Source organism: Chelon labrosus (assembly GCF_963514085.1).
Source record: "Chelon labrosus genome assembly, chromosome: 18".
In the NCBI taxonomy this organism is placed as follows: Eukaryota; Metazoa; Chordata; class Actinopteri; order Mugiliformes; family Mugilidae; genus Chelon; species Chelon labrosus.
The window spans coordinates 3,876,275-3,897,446 of record NC_140351.1 but is presented as its reverse complement, the minus strand read 5'-3'; the positions used below and the strand labels follow the sequence as shown (position 1 = coordinate 3,897,446).

The window sequence follows — 21,172 nt, the reverse complement described above, 5'->3', positions numbered from 1 at the left end:
ATTTTGTGTTGTGGCGTAAAGAAGGGTGGACACCTCCATTCCAGCAGGTATTACTCAACACGCACAGAAGAGGTCTGAGAACTTCTTTCCGCCAACTCCCCACCTCTGCACTGCCAGCTTCTCATGTGAAGCACCGAGTGTTGCAAGAGCCGAGCTCTGGTAGTGATTTGGATCGCTCCGAGACGATGATTCTGCGGCCAAGCTCGGGGTCAGCACTCTCAGAGGCGTTTTTTTTTTTTGTTATTACTCCCGATACCTGGCTTGGAACCACAGTTATCAGCTCCAGATGAGCTAATCTTAGGTGAAACTAGCTGCTCCCTGCCTGGATGACGTTTCCTTGGAAGTTTTGAAGCTCGATTGTTGTAATTTCTTTTCTTTGATTCATTTTTCGACGAAACAATGTGGGGGATTTTCCACACTTGTTTTCCTTCCATGCTTGAGCTGTTGTAAGCCCTATTTGCTGGTACTAGTTTTACCCTTGGACCTCTAGTAATTTCTAATAATTGCAGAGTGCAAATCGTCCATGTCTGCAAATGACAAATCATATTTCTCCGTTATCTTCTCGCCATCAGCCTCTCTGTGATTTGGGGCTGTTTTAGTTCTATTCATAGTTATTATGGAGGAAGTGTTATAAACCAAAGTTTGGAGAGATGTTTGGGTGGAAAATCAAGATGTTGCTGACTCATTCGCAGAAAACAACAAGCTCAAAACATTCAGACAAATGTCACTCATTCATTTTCTGTAACCGCATATCCTCTGGAGGGTCACGGGGTCTGCTGGAGCCTATCCCAGCTGTGATTGGGGCGAGAGGGGGGGTCCACCCTGGACAGGTCTCCAGTCTATCACAGGGCTAACACACAGAGAGACACTCACACCTACTACGGCCAATTTAGAATCACCAATGAACCTAACCAGCATGTCTTTGGACGGTGGGAGGAAGCTGGAGAACCTGGAGAGAACCCACGCAGACACAGGGAGAACATGCAGACTACACACAGAAAGGAACCAGAACCTTGTTGCTGTCAACAAGTGTAGAGGTAGAAAATCATAACCAGGGACACATCTGAGTAAAACACAGATACAGGGGGGTAATATCTAAATCACATGAGGTAAAACTACTCCCGTTTACGCAACACAAATTTCTTTTTCTTTAATAATATTGATAAACGTCTGTTTTCCCTTTCTCTGCAGGGAAGCGTCCTCACGAGTGCGGCATCTGCAGCAAGGCCTTCAAACACAAACACCACTTGATCGAACACATGCGGCTCCACTCGGGGGAGAAACCGTACCAGTGCGACAAGTGCGGCAAGCGCTTCTCTCACTCGGGCTCCTACTCCCAGCACATGAACCACCGCTACTCGTACTGCAAGAAGGAGACGCAGAACCAAGCAGGGGGGCGGGAGAGCCCCGAGGAGGACGGCGAGGCCCCCGTCGACATGGAGGCCCTGAGTCAGGCTCAGATGCAGCACCTGGTCCCCTCGCAGCTGGACTCGGACGAGCGAGGGAGCAGCACCAGAGAGGACGAGGAGAGCGAGGAGGAGGAGGAGGAAGAGGAAGGCGCGGTGGACATGGATGACATCCAGGTGGTGCAGATAGGGGATGAAGCGGGAGACGAGGAGGTGGAGGAGGAAGAGCGAGACGAGAGGAACGAGGAGGTGACGGAGAGAGCGGTGGAAGAGGAAGAGAAAACAGAGGTCGAAGAGAAAGAGGAGGCCGACACGAGACAGGAGGAAGAGCACGGGAGCGCTCAGGCCGAGGAGGAAGTCAACGCGGAGGAAGAGGAGGAGGCAATGGAAACGGAAGAAGCAAAGGAGGAGGTCACAGAGGAGGAAGGCGGAGGAGAAACAAACACAGTTTCTGAAGACGGGAACCAGACGCCGCAGGAAAAAGGAGACACTGACTGAAAGAGGAACCAGACTCCTCCATGAGACACAATCAGACTCCTCCTCCACGCAGAGGAGGAACGCAAGAGCTGAAGTCTGGCCGCTCTGACAGTTCGTTTCAGTTCACTACTGTGTACAAATCCAGGTGTGCCTGAAAAAAATAAAAAAAATACTAGTGACTTTTCCACAGGAGAGCGAATTCTCTGTTAGAAGAATCCATTTGTAAAGAACAAGACGAAGAAGACGAACGTGAATTTTAACAAACGAAGGAAATGCATTATACAGACTTTGGAAGCTAGAGCCGACACGTTTTAGATAATGTTTTATTACTAAAACACCTTGGGTCATTTGTTTTTATCAGTGTTACTAATTTTATCACTCATATTTTAACCTTTAAAAGCTGTACAGTTGGGAGATATTTCTATATCTTTTTATTGCCAATGAACAAAAAAAAAAAAAAAAGAAATAAAAAGTCAGTATTTTGTTAAGTTGGAAGGAAAATAAGAAAAAATCCTGTGCACTACAAGTGGCTTGGTTTACCTATGGATTGAGCAGTTGTGTTGTCTACCCTTCAGTATTACCGCGCTATATACCACGCCATCATGCTAGCAGATGTTAGCATTACAGTTATGTTGTTTGTGTTGTTTTGATTGGACTGTGAGCCTTAAGAAGAAAAAAAAACAAAAACAAACGGAGAGAGCTGACGGATCTTACTAACACCATTACCAATCAGTGTTTATTACTGGGAATCATTTGACGTTTTTGGGGAATCCAATAAAATTCTCAAATCGGTGCTGTTAGCTGTTAGCTGGTTAGCGTAGCTGGAGCGGGACTAAATGTACGGCTAGCAAGGCTGTACCTGAACAAAACAAAAGCTCCACTAATGCTTACGTCTCGTTTGTTCGGTCTGTACTCTAATAGTTTGGCACATAACCCATCCCCCTCCTTACCTTCTCCCCTTCCCCTCCCCCGACTACCACTACCACCGCCCCTCCCCCGTCCCAGAACTACAATTTTACACATTTGAACAGATTCAACAAACGAGATGCACGCTAATTACCGAGCTGTAGAGACGCTAGTGCGATTAGCCGGTTGCCTTTACAGCCTAAAACAACGACTTCCTGTTTCCACAACCTATGCTAACGCTACGCTAACGTGCGGCTGTAAAACAAGGAAGCGAATGAGCCAGAATGTCAAATGTTACGCTTTAAATGTTCAGAGCTAGCAGAACGGGGACGTAGAAAGCTGTCTGATCCTGCCTCTACCTACCCCACCCCCCCAATCCCCCGTTCCACTCAGAGCCTTATGCAAAAAAAATAAAAAATATTTAAACAAAAATCAAACTAAACAAGAGAAGCATGCATATCAAAAGTGCCATTGAATATCGCTGTTGAAGCTTAGCAGCTACGATCAGGTATTGCCGGGTCCCAGATCAAACAATAATACCGGAATACTGTTGACCTTGACTGGCCCCCGCCCCGACCCCGACCCCGACCCCGCCGCCACCACACCCGAGAGAGTAGAACTTAACCATGTGTCATAAATTTTAGATTTCATTTCTAACCTGAGCAACTAAAATAATTACAATGCACACTTCTTCTTCTTCTTCTTTTTTTGTTTGTTTTTTAAATCTTAACGACTAACTGTGTCCTGCCTTCTCAAAGCTCATTCAGTGCACTTGTTTAACACACCATGAAAAACGCTCAGACGTCTCTTCAGGTAACAAAACGTAGGCAAATCGCAGGAGTTTAATTCAACAACGTTTTACCTGTCAGTATTATTTTGTTTTGTTTTATTTTTTATTATTTTCTCGTCTCTTACGTTGTGTTATGTTCTGTTTCCGTGTGTGTGTACTGTGTGTTCCCAAGCAATGGCAGTATTACCCCCACCCCGACGAGATGGGTGTCGTCTGTTTAGTCATAGAGAACTTTTATATTTATGTGTCTTATTTTTTATATTTCTTTATGGTTATTTATTACACTATGTAGTGTACAATACTGTAGTTTGTATTAATACGATAATATATTTTAGTATGGGAAGAAAAAACATTAAAAAAGAAAAAAAGAAAAAGGCTAAATAACTACCGGCCTGGAAAAATAAGACTCCGACATACTGAAGTATGTTTTACAAACTAATGTTTTTCTTCGAAGGATTTAAATAAATAAAAAAAAATAATTAAAAGAGAGAAACTCGAACCCTGCAAGCCTGAAGATTGGAACCTGTGACCTCTCTGCATCCATTCTCATGTTAGTTTTCTTTCCCCTCTCTTAATACGAAGCTACTGAACTTTTTGAAAACTAATTGTATGTCTAATAGCATGAGTGTGTGCTGTTGTATTGAAGGATGATCCTTAACCACCACAAACTGTCCTCGTTTTATTTTGTTTGTTCTTTTTTTTCTTTTTTTTTTGCCAAGCCAAAATAATATTGACGTTTGTCCGTTTATGTTTTTATTTGTGCCAATTTGTTACTTTATATGTCAGGGTCACAACCACGCCCACTTTTATATGCCCCTCCCCCCATTTTAACGCCCCGCCCTCCATCTTTTTTTTTTTTTTTTATAGTGATTGTTTGTTTTTTTTGATTTTTTTTGTTCATTTTTTTTTTTATGACTCCCCATCTCACAATAAAATACATCAATTACAACCTGCTTGGTTTGTCAGGACGTTCTTACTGAATCTACATTCAAGTAAATACAACAATCCGCCACAACATTATGACCACTTACAGTAGAAGTGAATAACTTTGACCATCTTGTGACAGTTCAGTGTTCTGCTGGGAAACTTTTGGACCTGGCATTCATTGGTGTGGATGTTACTTAGACATGTAGCACCCACCTAGACCAGACCAGGCACCCCCACCCCATAGCAATGACACTCCTTGATGGCAGCAACTCAGAAAAACATGAAGAACATCACAAGGTGTTGACCTGGCCTCCAAATTCACTAGATCCCAAACTGATCAAGTGTCTGTGGGATCCACTGGGACAAGCACTTTGCTGCAAGCACCCTTTGACTAATGCTGGAGTATGAGGACACAAGATAATTGGCACCGGGCTAAAACGGTGGAGGAGCGTCTCCAGAAAGCCTGAATGCAGCTGCTCGGTTAGAAAGTGCGACACGTTCACTTCCCCATTGGTTCTCTTAAATCAGAAGCTGATCAGATGCTCAACAAAGGAACCCAACTTCACAAACACAGTATAGCAACTATAGCAGGTCCAGTTCCTCTTGTTTCAGCTTCGCTCTTTGGATTCAGGAAGTAATTTTCACATTTTTTATCATTAAGTAATGTCGGAAGAATCAGAAGTTCAGGAAAATTTGTAGCCTTCACGTAGACTCAGACCTTGGCTGGTTAATTTCCGCTGATTAAAACACAATTAGACGCATACATTAAACATAAATCAGCTGAATTTACGCTAACATTAATATGTTTAAACACAATTTCTAACCGGCTTTGTCTGTACTCATGAAGCGTTCTCCGCCTGGAGGTACAGTAGCTGGCCTCGCTCTGACTTGGACGGTCTGAGTGAGATGAGATTTCTGCATAAACAACTAATACAATATTAACTTGAGGCCGCCGCTAACAAGCCAGCCCCGGCTCATTTAAGCTGCAGACTGTAGCTCCTTCATTCAGAGCCGACTGTTACCTAAAAAGTAAGAAACGTCTCATTGCTATGCATTTAAACTAAATGATATGAAATAAATATACTGTACAAGCCCTCAGTGATCAGTCCGGTCTGTCTGCTAGCAGGCCCAGCCCCAAGGTCAACCCTATTGATCCAGATTGGGTTTCCAGGAGGGTCGACCCCAGCCCCTCCACCTCCATGAATTAGTAATGGAATGGAACCAAAAAATCCATAGTCGGTGGAGGAGCTGAAAAATGATACAATAGCTGCTGAACATATTTGATAGTTCTCTCTGAATGGTTGTTTTCTACCCTCGCCTTCCCAGAAACAAAGTCCAGCTCCGGCCTGGCTACGACGGAGGGACGCTTTCTGGAAATACTTAAGAAGAAGTTTGATTCGCTTAGTTCAGAGGGAGGGCAGGTGATGGTGGAGGTGGTGTGAGGATGGAGGGATTGCAGAAGTGAAACTACCTGAGTGTTTGTGAGAGTTGGGGAAAGTGAAAGATGGAATAATCTGTCAGAGGTTTCACTCTGCCATCCTGTTAAACGGCTCCCCGGGGGATATCTGCGGATGGAGGAGGGATGGAGGAAGAGAGGGAGGGTGTGTCGGTGGAATAATGCTTTATAGGACAGTCCACACCGTCCAACAGCATCTTGTAATTGCAGCTATTATAAATGTCTTTAACGGCGGTTACAGCAGCACCGAGGCTCCGCTCTCAAACTCCACAAAGGTCAAGCGGCGTTTCAGCCCCGCGGCTTCCTCGTCCGGGACGCGGGGCCCTTTTTACAGGCTCTCAGCCCCGGTCCAGGACCTGAAGCCAAGATATTGCAACATGTTCTGCTGGGCTCAGCATTTCAAAGGAAAATTGAAAAGCTATAACTGCTAAGAGGATACGGAGTGCTCTTGCCAATAACGGCGCAAAAGCCTGATGAAGTATCATGGCTGCTGGGACGCTGACACGGAGCCAAACCCAGAGGGGGGGCGAGGCTCCCTGGGGAAATTTAGAGAAAAGCCAGGGGGGGGAGGAGGAAAGAAAACCCCGCCGTTCAGGAAATAGCAGTCACTTAAATATCATGTTCATTTACTCAACCACTAAATAGCAGAACGTACACAGACACATTGTGTGTGTGTAGTGTGTGTAGCGTGTGTGTGTAGACGGGGGGCAGGTTAATACACCACTTCATGTGACAAATTGCTGTTTCAGAGGCGGATTCCAACGCGCCGGTCAGCAGACATAAGTGAAAATCAGTTCATCAGCAGCCTCCGGTACGTTAACGGTGAGACACGGAGCTCCGCAGAGATTTACGGTCTTTTACCGGCACAAACTGTTACACATTCAAGTCACGGTCAACAACAGCTGACAGGGCGGTTATCGTTACACAAATACCGCAAGACACAGCATCCTGTGAGAGAGGTTTGTTAGTGGAGCTCCTGAACGCACAAAGATATCTGAGTAAGAGTGTTTGGTTCTGAAACAGACGCCCAGACACATCTGGAGGCTGTGGAGCAACTGTCACTAGAGACGCTCATTCACTGATATGACTATTTCTAGAGATACTGAGTCATATGGAGGACCCACCTAGACCAGACCAGACCAGACCAAGCACCGCCCACCCCATAGCAATGACACTCCTTGATGGCAGCAGCCATCCCCAGCAGGATTTCAAAAAGTAGAATGGGAGGTAGAGCCTTCCGCTGTCCGGCTCCTCTCCTGTGGAACCAGTTCCCAGTTTGGGTTCTGGAGGCAGACTCCCTCTCTACTTTTAAGGTCAGGACTAATACTTTCCTTTTTGATAAAGCTTATAGTTAGAGCTGGACTGAACCATCCCTTAGTTATGCTGCTATAGGCCTAGGCTGCTGGGGGGGGGGGGGGGGGGGGGGGGGGATGATGCACTAGCACCGAGCTCCTATCCTCTAGTTTCTTATCTAATTTCTTCTCTATTACTACTCATGCAATTCTGTGGTACTACTGTGGTGTCCCTCTCTCCCCCCTCAAGGTTTCTTCCTGATAAGGGGGAGTTTTTCCTTAACACATGCTTTTGCTCTGGGGTTTTGACGCCGGGTTTTGTAAAGCGTCTTGAGACAATCTGTTTTGTTATTGACGCTATATGAGTAAAACTGAATTCACCTGAATTGAACAATCCACAGAGGCCCCTCCCCTCAAATCATAGGAACCAAAGGACACCACAAGACACCCTCAGACTCATCATTCTCTGATGAGTCACCACAAGGGAGACCTGCACAATATTAGGAAGGTGGTCACCCCGTGTCCTTTGACTTTAAAAAAGACAGGACTTTCCATTGAGTCAACGCACCCATCCTCAAAAAAAGTTGTGGAGCCCAGAAAAACGTAAGCATTCCCTAAACTTTGTCCCCCATCGACTTAATTAAACCATAAAAGCAGGTGTGTGTCCACGTCTGCAGAGGTCAAAGAGCTGCAGGGTCACCATTAAAGGAGGTCAGCGTATATATATATATATATGTGTATGTGTGTGTGTGTGTTTGTGTGTTTCTGGGGCGGAGGGGGTTGATTGGATTGTTCTGTATTTAGCTCGTACCTCAAACATCTCCCAGGAGAATTACCCTTCAGCGGCGGTAATATGAAACCAATCGTTAACCACGTCGAGATCCACCAAGGCTTTTTTTTTTTGTCCTTGTTTTTAGCCGAGAGAGTCGTTTACCTCGAATCCTGGTCAACCTTTTACCAATAACACACGCACACTTATATAGATATACATGTTCCTCCTCATCCTCCTCCTCCTCGTCCTCCTTCCAGTTGAATCCCATTACGGCGTTTCTCAGAGATAAGCCCTGGTGAAATCTTTCGCAGAAATGAAATTTATGCCTCGTCGTTTAAGCTTGTAATTGCTTTTGAGAGACTCTTGTTGGTTTCATTAGGCGGCACACTGCGCTGGACTGACTCCGTCCTCTCCTGCACGGCTGCTGCTCTGTAATAAGGACAATGAGTTAAAAGCTCAAATCTCAAACTTTCTCTCTCTCTCTTTCTTTCTCTCTCTTTCTCTCTGTGTGTCAGTAATAGCGCTCTGGCAGTTTCATGCTTTCTTTTCAGGGTGAGGTTCAGGGCTGACTTTCACCACTTCCCCTCCTCGTTACCACATCGGGACTCGAGTTGCGCTAGAAAAACACCAGCGCAACCACAATCACCTCACAACCCTTTGCCTCTCTCTCTCTCACACACACACACACACACCTCACATCCACACACACACACACATTTTGTGCAAACCAGCCAGTGTTTGCAGGTATGGCCGGGCCCTCCCACACTGCTGGGACAACACGGAGCAGCTCTCAGTCATGACTAGAATAACAAGGAGCTGCACAGAATTCAATTAAATGGTCTGCTCTTTGAAAAGCTACCACCCACCTGCCTGCGCACACACACACACACACACACACACACACAGAATTATGCTACACACGTACATAACACACCTCCACCCATCTACCCACTCTTGTATGCTTTGGTCCTCCCACACGTACGGGGAAGCATGCATGATCACACACACTACTACTACTACACACAAATATCCATTCCTCCTCTGGTGATGTGTGTCCCGGTGTAATAATCCCATTGTCCCGTTGTCCTCAGAGAGGAGCCCCGGACCTTCAAACACCGTCTCGTCCCCCAAAGCTGCCGGCTGATTGGCTCGCTCTGGAGGTCGCCGGATAAGCCCGTAAAATAAAATAAACAAATAAATAAATAAATGAAATAAAGGCGTGACATCTCTTTACACCGTCTTAAATGTTCACCTTTCTGCTTCAAGGACCCTCTGATAAACCTCCGACGGCTGCACAGCTGCAGAGGCAACTTGGACAAAATGTTTTGCTCTCATGTTTTTGGTTTGTTCTTTTTCCAGGTTCGCCTCAGAGGAGGAGACATGTCACGGTCTCCAGAGATCGTCCTCCTCTCAGAAGGACGGGACTACAAAAGCTCCACAATGTTGTTTTTTTTAGGTGGGGGTGAGGGAAAGTCCTTTCAAAGATAGAAATAGAAGTTTTATGTGCGCGCATGTGATGCAGAACGTCTCTAAAAGTCAAAGGTAACGGGGTCAGTGATGCATACACCGATCTGGCATAACATTATGACCAATATCGTGCATGTCTCCCTCGTGGTGACTCATCAGAGGATGGACATGGGCCTTCTGAGGGCGTCCTGTGGTGTCTTTGAACAAAATATTGTTAAGATGGGGCCTTTGAGGGGAGGGGCCTCTGTGGATCATCCCACAGATACTTGATCAGTTTGGGATCTAGTGAATTTAGAGGCCAGGTCAACACCTTGTGCTGTTCTTCATGTTTTTTTGAGTTGTTCCTAAAGCGTTCTTGTGTGTGTAGAAGAAAGGAGTGTCATTGCTATGGGGTGGGGGTGTCTGGTCTGGTCTAGGTGGGTGCTACATGTCTAAGTAACATCCACACCAATGAATGCCAGGTCCAAAAGTGTCCCAGCAGAACACTGAATCGTCACAAGATGTTATTCACTTCTCCTGTCAGTGGTCATAATGTTGTGGCTGATCGGTGCAGGACTAGGTCTACGACTAGAACTTGACTCAAGCTGTATTTACTAATTAGATAACTTCTAATCTTTCTAAACGATCTGTAGAAATGTAAAACGTCCTCTATCATCGTAGCTCTGTCTCCGTCTCTGTCTCTGAGGACGGAGGCGTCTCTGTGGACCAGCAGGAGATAAACGTCCTGCAGCAAACCTCCAGATGTGCTCCCGGGCTGTAAGTCACTCAGCGGCCGACAGCTCAGATAAACCGACCCTCCGCCCTCTCACGCTCAGGTCACCTCGACACTGCTGAGGCTTTCTCCTCGTCTCTCGCTCTAGTCAGGAATGTGTTTTTTTAACGCAGTCCCGCCGTGCTCGACCTTTACCTCCTCCTCCTCCTCCTCCTCCTCCTCCTCCTCAGGTGTACGCGCCTCAGCAGCAGAGACGACCTTTCACCTCCGCCTCTCTTTCTCTCTCCGTCTCCTCTGGGGGATGTCTGGGTGTTTTCCTGGGAGTTTAAGCTCTAAGGTTAAGAGAAGGGAAGCTCTGTGTTTTAGCAACCGCGGTCGTCGCTGCGATACCTGCACTCCTTTCACCTCCCTCAGATATGCGCCTGTCCTGTTTCTCCTCCCCAAGCCGAGAGGCCGAGAGGCACCTGTTGTTTTGAATCCAGCTCTTATCAGCGGTTTTGCTCTTCCTCCCCCTCCGCTAACATCGGACACCGAGCGGCTGTTGTGTCTACGGCGGCTCCAGAGGCTCCACAGCTTTTTACATTACGGCCTAAAAGAGTAAATAATGAGAGGGAGTTCCTGTTTGTTGATGACAGAGAGAAACTACGACGGGGGGGAGGGACTCGTCTGTGATAATCTCATCTCTTTTACCTCCTTCCTAATATTGTGCAGGCCTCCAAAACAGTTGTGACTCATCAGAGAATGGACATGGGCCTTCTGACTTTAAACAGATAGAAAATGACCAGTACAAGGACCCTTATCATGAGCCAGGTGGGATTTTTTTCGAGCACTGAAACAGCCGTTAATTTTTCTGAGGAGGTTCATGACGGTAACGCAACTACAACTACAAGTAACTGTTTAATCCTGAATTTCTTTCTCACTGTGAGTAGTTTTAGAGCTGATCCACGTTATAAACATTAGCCTAACTCGCCTTTATGAACAGAAACCCGTTGGACATGGTGTTAAAAACTAAACAAACAAGACGTTACACTTGGAAAACACTGGATTCTGTACCTGATATAAAGTGATCGCTACACAAGAGGGATCCCATAGCTCCGTTTTCTTGTTCCGTCTTTTGCGGGATCTTTGGGAAATCCTTTAAAATGATTTCCCCTTTGCTCGTAGAGGTGGTTAGCACTGATGCCTTACAGCGAGAAGGTCCCGGGTTCTAATCCATCATGGGCCGACTGGTTCCTTTCTGTGTCTAGTTTACATGTTCTCCCTGTGTCTGCGTGGGTTCTCTCCAGGTTCCCCAGCTTCCTCCCACCGTCCAAAGACATGCTGGTTAGGTTGGTTGTCTGTCTCTCTGTGTTAGTCCTGTGATAGACTGGAGACCTGTCCAGGGTGGACCCCGCCTCTTGCCCAATGAGAGCTGGGATAGGCTCCAGCAGACCCTGCGACCCATAACAGGAACAAGTGGCTACAGAAGATGAATGAATGAATGAATGAATGAATGGTACAAGGACAAGTTGGTTAGTTCCTCGCAGCTGTCAACTGAATAGTAATTCAATGGCGGCGGTGTTGTGGTTGCCGGTGCAGGGTGACGTCAGCTACCGGAGCTCTGTACTTGTGCGCTCGTCAGTCGGGCTTCATTTATTGTTTCCACTTCCTGCTTCACTTTTTCAACAATGGCGACTTAAACATTCACAGAGTCGTACAAATGCTTGCACCTATACGCACCTCCTCAGTTAACCTTTCCTCCATGTGTTCCATCTTTATTGATCTAAAACAATCAATTAGAAAAATGCGGAGATGGAGAAGCAGCCGGAAATACTGAAGAGGAAACAAGACTAATTTATTTCAGGGGAGGTGCACGTCAGGCTACGGTGTTAGGGTCTGCACAGAGTCAAACTGACGCAGAAGTCTAAACCATCTATTAGTGGGGGCATTTGGATCCTAAGGGTTGGGGGTGGGGGTGCCTGGTCTGGTCTAGGTGGGTGCTACATGTCTAAGTAACATCCACACCGATGAATGCCAGGTCTCCTGTCATCAGGGAGTCGATGTTTTCTCGATATTTGCTGCAGCGTGTGAACAAGGTTTGAGTTTTGTGACTGAGAACATTTAAAGGAAATCAGAGAGGTGAAGTTATGAGATGCTACAATCAAAGAAATGATCTGAAAGACACCAGGTGATAATGTCTTCATCACCGTGACACGCAGATTTCTGATTGCACCTCATCATTAAACCGATTAATCATCAGCGGCTCGTTTGACTCTCCAGTCGACCTGTCGCTAACATTTCAGCGTCTTGTGTCAGTCTTGGCTGCTTCTGCTGCTCTTCCTCCTCCTCCTCTTCCCTCTTCCTCATCTTGGGCAACTTGAAAGTGTTTATTTTAGAAATAATCTGCAGATTTCCAAACGTACAAATCTTCAGTCGGAGACATCGTCACCTCGCCCCGGGGATGCCAGCGGCTCGTCTCACCTCGGCTCGTTTAAAGTGCCAACATTTGAATCAGGACGGCGTGGAGAGAGTTTTGTCTTTTAAATCCACCGACACTAACTGAGGTATCACTTCGTCTCATCATAACGTCTGAAACGACACTAGGCATGAGGCTGAGGTGGTGGTGGTGGGGGGGGTCTAGGGGAGAAAAGGGGGGAGGCGGTCTGGGGGATAAAACCAGATGATGAGGAGGGACACTAATCAGCGCCGGCAGCGTCCATTCTCTCCTTCTGTCTCTGTCTGTCCCCATTTCCTCAAGCTCTTTTCATTAAGACACTGGAGGCCTTGATTCTGTGCCAGCGTCCAACGGGACCTGTGACCTTTTGATCCCCTTTGGGGGCCCCCCCTGCCTGCCCCCCCACATGTGTGTGTGTGTGTGATGGCTAAGAGATGTGTTTGTGTTTCCATTTTGCCCCGGCGCTCCAGCCCCTCCACGCTCGGGCCGTGCCTTCTGTCTCGGCCATCATTCACTAGGTGTGAGCTGGAGGGGAGGCAGGGTAGGGAGGTGGAGGTGAGGGGGACGAGGGGGACGAGGGGGGGGGGGGGGGGGGGGGGGGGTGAGGTGAGCGGGACCAGTTCAGCACTTTGTCCTCAAATGTGAGTGCAAAAAATAAAAGGAAAAGACAAAGATATCATAAAATCCCAAGGAGTGCATGTGTCATGTGTGTGTAATCCAACCTGCCCCTCCACCTCCCCCCCACCTCCTCCCACCTCAGGAAGGAGAACAGGTTGGAGCCCCATCTTTCTGTGCCAGATGGCTCCACATTGACAAATCAATTAGGCTCCACCTCATCACCGGGGGGACCGGGGGAAGGAGGAGGAGGAGGGGAGGACGGAGGCAGCAAACCTGCTCCCACCCCCCTCCCATCACCACCCCGGAGTCCCTCGGTCAACCACTCCTCCATCTCTCCTTTGCCTTAATCACCCCCACCCCTCCACGCCGCCTCACCCCCCCTCCCTCCCCTCGTTCTCCCTGATCCCCAGAAAGCCTAGCCCGGGTAAAAGGGGGCGAGGAGGCAAGAAAAGATAAAACAAAGAGGCTGGCAGCACATGAATCACCTAGCATCAATATGGATGACTTCCATGCTAATGCAGAGGGGACCGGGAGCAACGGTGGCAAAAGCTTGATTTTGTCAGAGTGTGTGTGTGTGTGTTTCTGTGTATGTGTGTGTGTGTTTCTGTGTGTGTGTGTTTGTGTGTTTACAAGCTCAGTCAGAGCAGATTTGCCATGTGCTGAAGAGCCAAGTGTCTCTAGTTGTTTTTCCTTCCCTGTGTGGAGGTGGGAGAAGAGGAGGAGGAGGAGGAAGATGAGGGAGGGAGGGAGGGAGGGAGGGTGGACGTTTGGGGAAGTTAATCCAAGGAGAATAAACAGCGCAGCCTGGAGCAGGTATGCATCTGGGTCGCCGGAGCCGAGGGTTTGAATCCGTGTTCTTCACTACACCCTAGTGGCGGAGGAGAGACACTGCAGGAAGAAACATGAAACATTACTGCAATAAAAACAATAGAAACATACATTAAAGTAGAACCTTCCTACTGTCCTCCAGGTCTCAGATGGTTCTATGGCACATAGTTTGATATAAATACACCAATCAGCCACAACATTAAAACCAGGGGAAGGAGAAGTGAATAACATTTAAACCATCTTGTGACAATTCAATGTTCTGCTGGGAAACTTTTGGACCTGAATGTTAGGGTTAGGACCCACCTAGACCAGACCAGGCACCCCCACCCCATAGCAATGACACTCCTTGATGGCAGCAGCCATCCCCAGCAGGATGCAGCCACAAAAACACTTTAAGAACAACTAAAAAAAAAAAAACATGAAGAACATCTCAAGGTGTTGACCTGGCCTCCAAATTCACTAGATCCCAAACTGATCAAGTATCTGTGGGATGATCCACAGAGGCCCCTCCCCTCAAAGGCCCCCCCACTAACAACACTGCATTGCCAGACACCACAGGACACCCTCAGAAGGCCCATGTCCATTCCCTGATGAGTCACCACAAGGGAGACCTACACAATATTAGGAAAGTGATCATAATGTTATGGCTGATAGGTGTATATAGTAATTATCTGAGAAGAAGTTGTCTAAAATTAAATTTTATTTAAGGCTTCATAAATATTCAAAGGGTCCCGGGTCAGTTTTGACCTCGTAGGACAATTTCTAGTTTTAAACATGTCTCTGTACATTTATACAGCTATGGTGGATTAAAACATAAATAATATGTGTGTAAGTAAATACATAAATTAACATAAAATAAAGAAACTACCCTCTGGAGCAGGTACGGTGGACAAAGAGTTGAAATCATTTAATGAAAAGCTGATCTCACACCCTGGACATGTCTCCAGTCTGTCTCAGGGCTACACTACAAATATAAGGTTCCATGTTTAGTTGAATATCTAAAAAGCGAGACACAATTACAGAAATATCTTTCAAAAATTTCTGTATTTTGGGACCACGGTAGAACACATGGGTCAAGGAGAGGCTCGGCCTTCGTCACCAGATGATTTTTAAAGCCATGAAACACATGAAACATGTAATAATCCAGTCCAACAAGAATAATAGTAATACGTTTACCTCTATACAACAAATCAAGCGTAAAATACAAGACAACTATACGTATATAACAAAGATAAATACCGTGAAATAGCATAAATACTATTTAAAATGACAAGAGAAACCCTTTTAATATTTAAATTTAAAAGGAGTGTTAAGAGATTAAGATTTAATTTAACAGTATTAACATTCAGAGTCGTGATCCAGACGCCATAAAATGATGTGAATCAATGATATGTTTAATTAATCATTAAATCCAGATTTCTGTTTGTCAGCCATCCAAATATCAAACATCCGCGCTGGTGTCTGAAAGTGATATTCGATAAGAGGACGATAGCGTCCGTTTAGAGTATTTAAACATTAAGTCTGATATTAAACCTATTTTATCTCTATTTGGTTCTTGAGCTGCTAAATGCTAACGAACATCGTTATGTTATTAAATCTTCCTGCTACAGGACTCAAGCTGATCTGGAGTCACATCCTTGGGAGATGATTATGCTCCTGCAACGATTTACCGGGACAATCAAATGGTTTGGGTGGTTTTTATGTGGTGACGGACCACATGACGGACCGGTCTCTGACTGGTTAAAACTCTCTAACCAGTGTCTTTTATTACGACTTTCCTCGTCTGACTTCCTTCAATCTTACTTTAAAGGGGAACTACTGTTTGTTTTTACAACCTGGACCCTATTTATGGCATAAAATACGGTCGTTTACTCACCCATATAAGTTTTGTGTAATTTGTAGTCATTTGGGAGATATTTAAATCGGTGTATATCCATATAGTGGGAGTGAATGGGGCACCGAGACACAGCCTCTAAATAACACATTATCTGCCGCGAAACTCGTTCATTTCACCAATATTTTGTTATGATACGCTAGTGCTATTCCCCGTTGTGTCCAGAGTTACCTGTTATCATCATCATGGCTGAATATTTTTCCGATTCTGAGCACGAACCATAGCAGTAGCAAATTGCAGGTAAACAAGCAGAACATCACTCCAGCTATATGGATATACGCTGATCTAATTAGCTCCTAAAGGAATACAAGTTACAATTAAAAGTTATATGGGTGAGTAAACGACCGTATTTTATGCCAGAAATAAGGTCCAGGTTGTAAAAAAAACAGCAGTTCCCCTTTAAACGTGAAACGAAGGCCTTTAAATGCTTCGAGGCTTGTGAGGATTACAGACGCTGACAAATCTTTGGAGATTTATTAATTAAAAAGGACAAAAAAAAGACAAATTCATCTTGAATGTAGAAGAAAAAGTTGCGAGACTGAACCAAAACATGAGATAAAACCACAACAATGAGCTGAACGGTGCTAAAATGTCGAGATGATTTGCTTTTGCTGCTTGTTTGGTTTCTTGTTTTTGGCCTCAGGTGTGCAGAGTTGAGCTGTTGCCGGTCGTTGCGCTGCCGTCTCACCTGCTTCTCATCGTCCAATCAAGCTGAACCCTACCTGAGGACTTTCCACTCGCCCACTCATCACCAGTTCTTCAGTTTTACCCCTGTGGTAGTAACACAAGAACCAGGTATTGTCACTTAGCCTATTTCCTTCGTGCCCGATCTAAAAAATCTGCCTTTCTTTGTTTGCTCCAGGTGCACCTCCTCCTGAGATCCAGCTTTGTTTTCATTAAAGTCCTTGAGCCTGAACTCTTGAGTCTCAAGTTGTCCACAACACAACACGTTCATTGCTATCGTTGGTGCATACATGCTAAAAGACTCCACTGATGAGTAGAGTGAACTTTATTTAGTCGAGTGTGGACACAGGAGAGGTTATGAAGGCGGATTTTAGGGAAAAACAAAATGCGTCACCTCCATCACAAATGCTCCGAGCCGAGGCCCTGACGAAGGGGAAGGTGGGAGGCGAGAGAGGGATGTGTGGGTGCCCTCCTGGCTCGGCTCGAGCCCCGCGCCGTCCCGCCCCCCTTTACTCATCCGATCTGGGGGCAGCGACGAGGAAGAAAAGAGCGAGCTGATGCCGAGACCCCTGGGGAGAGATTAGCGCTGACAGCACAACAAAGAAGAATTACGCCCGGGGCCCCCTCAAGCCTCTTCGACAAATTCAAATGTAATGTATGGCTCTGACTGCGCCAGAGGAGGATCAGCGTAATATATGATCGACCCACTTTGCGGGTGCGCTCCGTTGGCAGTGATGTAAAAGCGATTTATGCCCGTAAAAAATGTGCAGGCTAATTAAGTAAGACGTTGGCACGGCAGCAAATCCAATGAGCTTATATGAGAGCGCTGGCAAAGGAGTCAGCGGCCCTCCCCCCTGAAAGGTCTACCTGCACCGGGAGAGAAAACTTCTACGAGATCTCAAAGGTTCAGACGGAGAGAAAAAAGGAAAGAGACGTCCGCCGCGTGTCAGGCTGTTGATCCTTTAATTGAATTCTTGTTTGTGATTTGTTTAGGGTCCCCCCCCAACCCCTCCATCCATCCCGGCAGAGTCGAGGGGTAAGGGTCTCTGTAATTACGCACGGCCTTTTCTGCCAATCAGACAGCTGTGCTGAAAAACACCGTGGATGAAATGTCCTAATTACGGCCTCGGTGGAGAACCGGCTCCAGACGTGGGGGAATACATGCGCTGTTAGCGAACAGATTCCAGAGCCAACAGTGTTAATGAGACCCCCCCCCCCCCCCTTCTCCCCTACACCCCCCTCCTCCCTTCACCTCCTTCTTCTTCCAGATTAATCAGAGCACCTAGTTCTTCCTTTGTCTCACTGTCAATACTTACCTCACATCTCCATCCAGGTTGGAAGATCACCTCAGTTCCTTCATCGCCAGACTCACACATAATAATAATAATAATAAAGTCTCCAAAGAGGAAGAGCATGCTCTGAGGAAGGAGGACGGGATGGAGGACGGGACATGTCTCTAATGAGCTGCTGAGGAGGCCGTGTCACAGACCTACAGAGGCTAACAACCACCTCGGTTCACCGAGACGTCGCTCGGCGTCTCCGACAATAACGCCGGAGCCCAGAGGAAGAGACGCTTTAACCACTAGTTGACAGAGAACAAAGTCGGTTGATTTAAGCGCCGCCGCTCCGCCTCCGCATCCACACCAACTAACACCACCACCACCGGCGCGCCACTATTGTCTTTGTCTCCTCGCTCTCTCTCCACCTGCAGTTAATTTCCCTAGACCCTCGTAACAGCTGCTCGCAGGTAGACCTCGGAGAGATGTAACGCCCGGGCCTCGGCTCAATCCTCCAACTCCCCTTCTTTACCCCCTTTCGACGGCGCCTGACAGCGGGAGAAAAATACTGCTGCAGGAGATGCTGTCAGGTCGTCCCCAGGAAGAGGAAGAGGGAAAGGAGGTTGGAGGTGCAGCAGCAGCAGCAGCTGTAACTGTCCAAGGGTAAATAAATAGATATTCTGGAGAGAGGCTATTATCTGTCACGCAGCGCTGATACAGTCTTGCCTTGTATTTATTGCCTACTTAATGGATTTGATTGTATTACTGAAGGTAAGGAGGGGAGGGGAGGGAGGAGGGGTAAGAAAAAAGAAATCCATTGCTAGCTAGAAGGTGCTTTCAGCATCCTGCAATTACCTTATGTAAATCCTGGCCTGGAATGTTGATCCACTGCTATTTAAAATGCATTGAATTTCCATGGAAAATGATCCACTCCCGCCGCCTGAAGCTCATTAATAACGGCGACGAGCCGCGCTGACATTTGGAATACTTACACGCTTACTTAGCGTCGCCGTGCATGCAGGAACACGAGAGCAGGGAGCTGCAGCTATGACAGAAGAAAAAAGGGGGACGGCGCCGAGTCGGAGAGCGACGGCAAATGAGCCGTTCCTGCGACAGGAAGTGGTTCTTCTTCTTCTCGCGCATGATGTTAAGCTTGTTAAGTGTTTTTTTTTTTTCTTTCGTGCTGTCTCTGATCAAGAAGAAAGAGGAGAGCAAGAAGTGTGAAGGCTTCCATGAGTTAGCTGAAGGAAAAAACCTGTTTTACAGCGAGTCAAACACGTAGTACGATGGCTTTAGATCGTTAGTCCTCACAGCTTCGAAGCATTTAAAGGCCTGGAAAGAATTCCGACGAGGAAAGACACCAGTTAGTGAGTTAGCCTCAGAATACGAGGTGTGTTTTAACCAGTCGGACCAAAGAGAAGTCAACTCTTCTGTCCGTCACCACATAAAAAAACACCCAAACCATTTGATTGACCCTGCAGGCAGGTCGTTGCAGGAGCGTAATCAGCTCCCAAGGGCGTGACTCCAGACCAACTTTCCTCCACAGATAATTTGTGGACGGGCTAGAAGCCATAGTTTCTACTTCACTTCTACTTCTACTGTGCAGACTATACTTTCCCGAATTGGTCATCGCCACAGTCTCAGGTTTTCTACTCAGCTGAACCACGTAAACACGGCGTCTGTTGCCTGTAGAGTTAGCGGCATCCTCCATGAGAGGGAGGGGGAGCCGTCGTCAAATGGATGGGAGAAAACGTTCTCTCGTCCTGGGTCTTAAAGTCCTCACGGAGGAGCCTGGAAGTTTACATGGAGTGAAGTGTACTACGAGAACTGCCCTGATGGTTAGCACTGATGCCTCACACTGATGCCAGGTTCTAATCCATGTTCCGACTGGTTCCTTTCTGTGTGTAGTCTGCATGTTCTCCCTGTGTCTGCGTGGGTTCTCTCCAGGTTCTCCAGCTCCCTCCCACCGTCCAAAGACATTCTGGTTAGATTCATTGGTGATTCTAAATTGGCCGTAGGTGTGAGTGTCTCTCTGTGTTAGCCCTGTGATAGACTGGAGACCTGTCCAGGGTGGACCCCACCTCTCGCCCGATGACAGCTGGGATAGGCTCCAGCAGACCCCGCGACCCTTAACAGGAATAAGCGGTTACAGAAGATGAATGAATGAATGAATGAATGAATGATTCCATTCGTCTGAAACATAAGAACTTTAGACAAACGAGAGAATGTTTTGTTGCTTTGCTCTGACAAACACGGCGGATCGTTGCAGGCGGGCTAGAAGCCATAGTTTCTATTTGACTTCTACTTCTACTGTGTGGACTACAGGGGTGTAACGGTATTTGTATTCGTCCCACAGTGTCAAGGTACGGTGCACGCAGTCATACGGCAAAGAGGTCTGAGTGAGTAGCCTTTTTAAAAAAAAAAAGAAAAAGTCGAGTCCTCACTTCAATCCAGGTGGCGGTAACGAGCTAAAAGCTGCCAGCAAACATTATTAGAATAAGAAGAAAAGTAATGGAGAGTGTGGAGTTTCATTTAAATCACCAGTGTGGGAACACTTTGGTTTCCCGGTGCAACATAACGGCGATGGGACGTGAGTGGTGGACCGGACAAAGACTGGAGGTGGTTTTTAGTTTTTTTTTTTTTTTCAGTCTATTGGTGTCTGTTCAAAATAAATGAAAACACCTAGTCTTATATATATGTGAGTTTTTGTTGCTTTTTTTCCCATTGAACCAAACCGTGACCCCACACACTGAGGTACGTACCGAACTGTGACTTGTGTGTACCGTTACACCCCTAGTAGACTATTCAAAATCAGATTTTCTCAGAAATTCAGCAACTTTCCAGAAACAGTCATCAGCCACAGTCTCTATAATCTACAATTTCCTCCTCATTCAGCAGGTTTTCTTCTCAGCTGAACCACGTAAACACGACATCTGTTGCCCATAAAGTCGACTGCACGTCAGCTCTGGTGAGCTTGTAAAGGGACAGAGGCCCAGTTGTCACCAGAGGAACCACAACAGAGGGTCAGTGCTGTGCTACTGTGCAGCATCGCTCCTCTGTATGCGCTGATGGATGGACGCATGTGTCCTCCTGCCGGCGCTGGAGCTAAGGTGTCATCTGTTAGCATCTAAGATTGAATGTGGTTAATGTGGGGGCCTTTGAGGGGAGGGGCCTCTGTGGATCATCCCACAGATACTTGATCAGTTTAGGATCTAGTGAATTTGGAGGCCAG

General features: G+C 46.6%; 1 protein-coding gene across 1 annotated transcript in view; it reads left to right on the top strand.

The window, feature by feature from the left end:
• The window catches only part of zeb1b (zinc finger E-box binding homeobox 1b), a 50,612-nt gene extending 47,465 nt beyond the window's left edge, over positions 1 to 3,147 (top strand). The window contains exon 8 of the mRNA XM_084566281.1: positions 1,192 to 3,147. Coding sequence (XP_084422407.1) covers positions 1,192 to 1,904 — 713 coding nt within the window. The 3' untranslated portion in view covers positions 1,905 to 3,147. The remainder of the gene's footprint in view (positions 1 to 1,191) is intronic.
• The last annotated feature ends 18,025 nt before the right edge of the window (positions 3,148 to 21,172 follow it).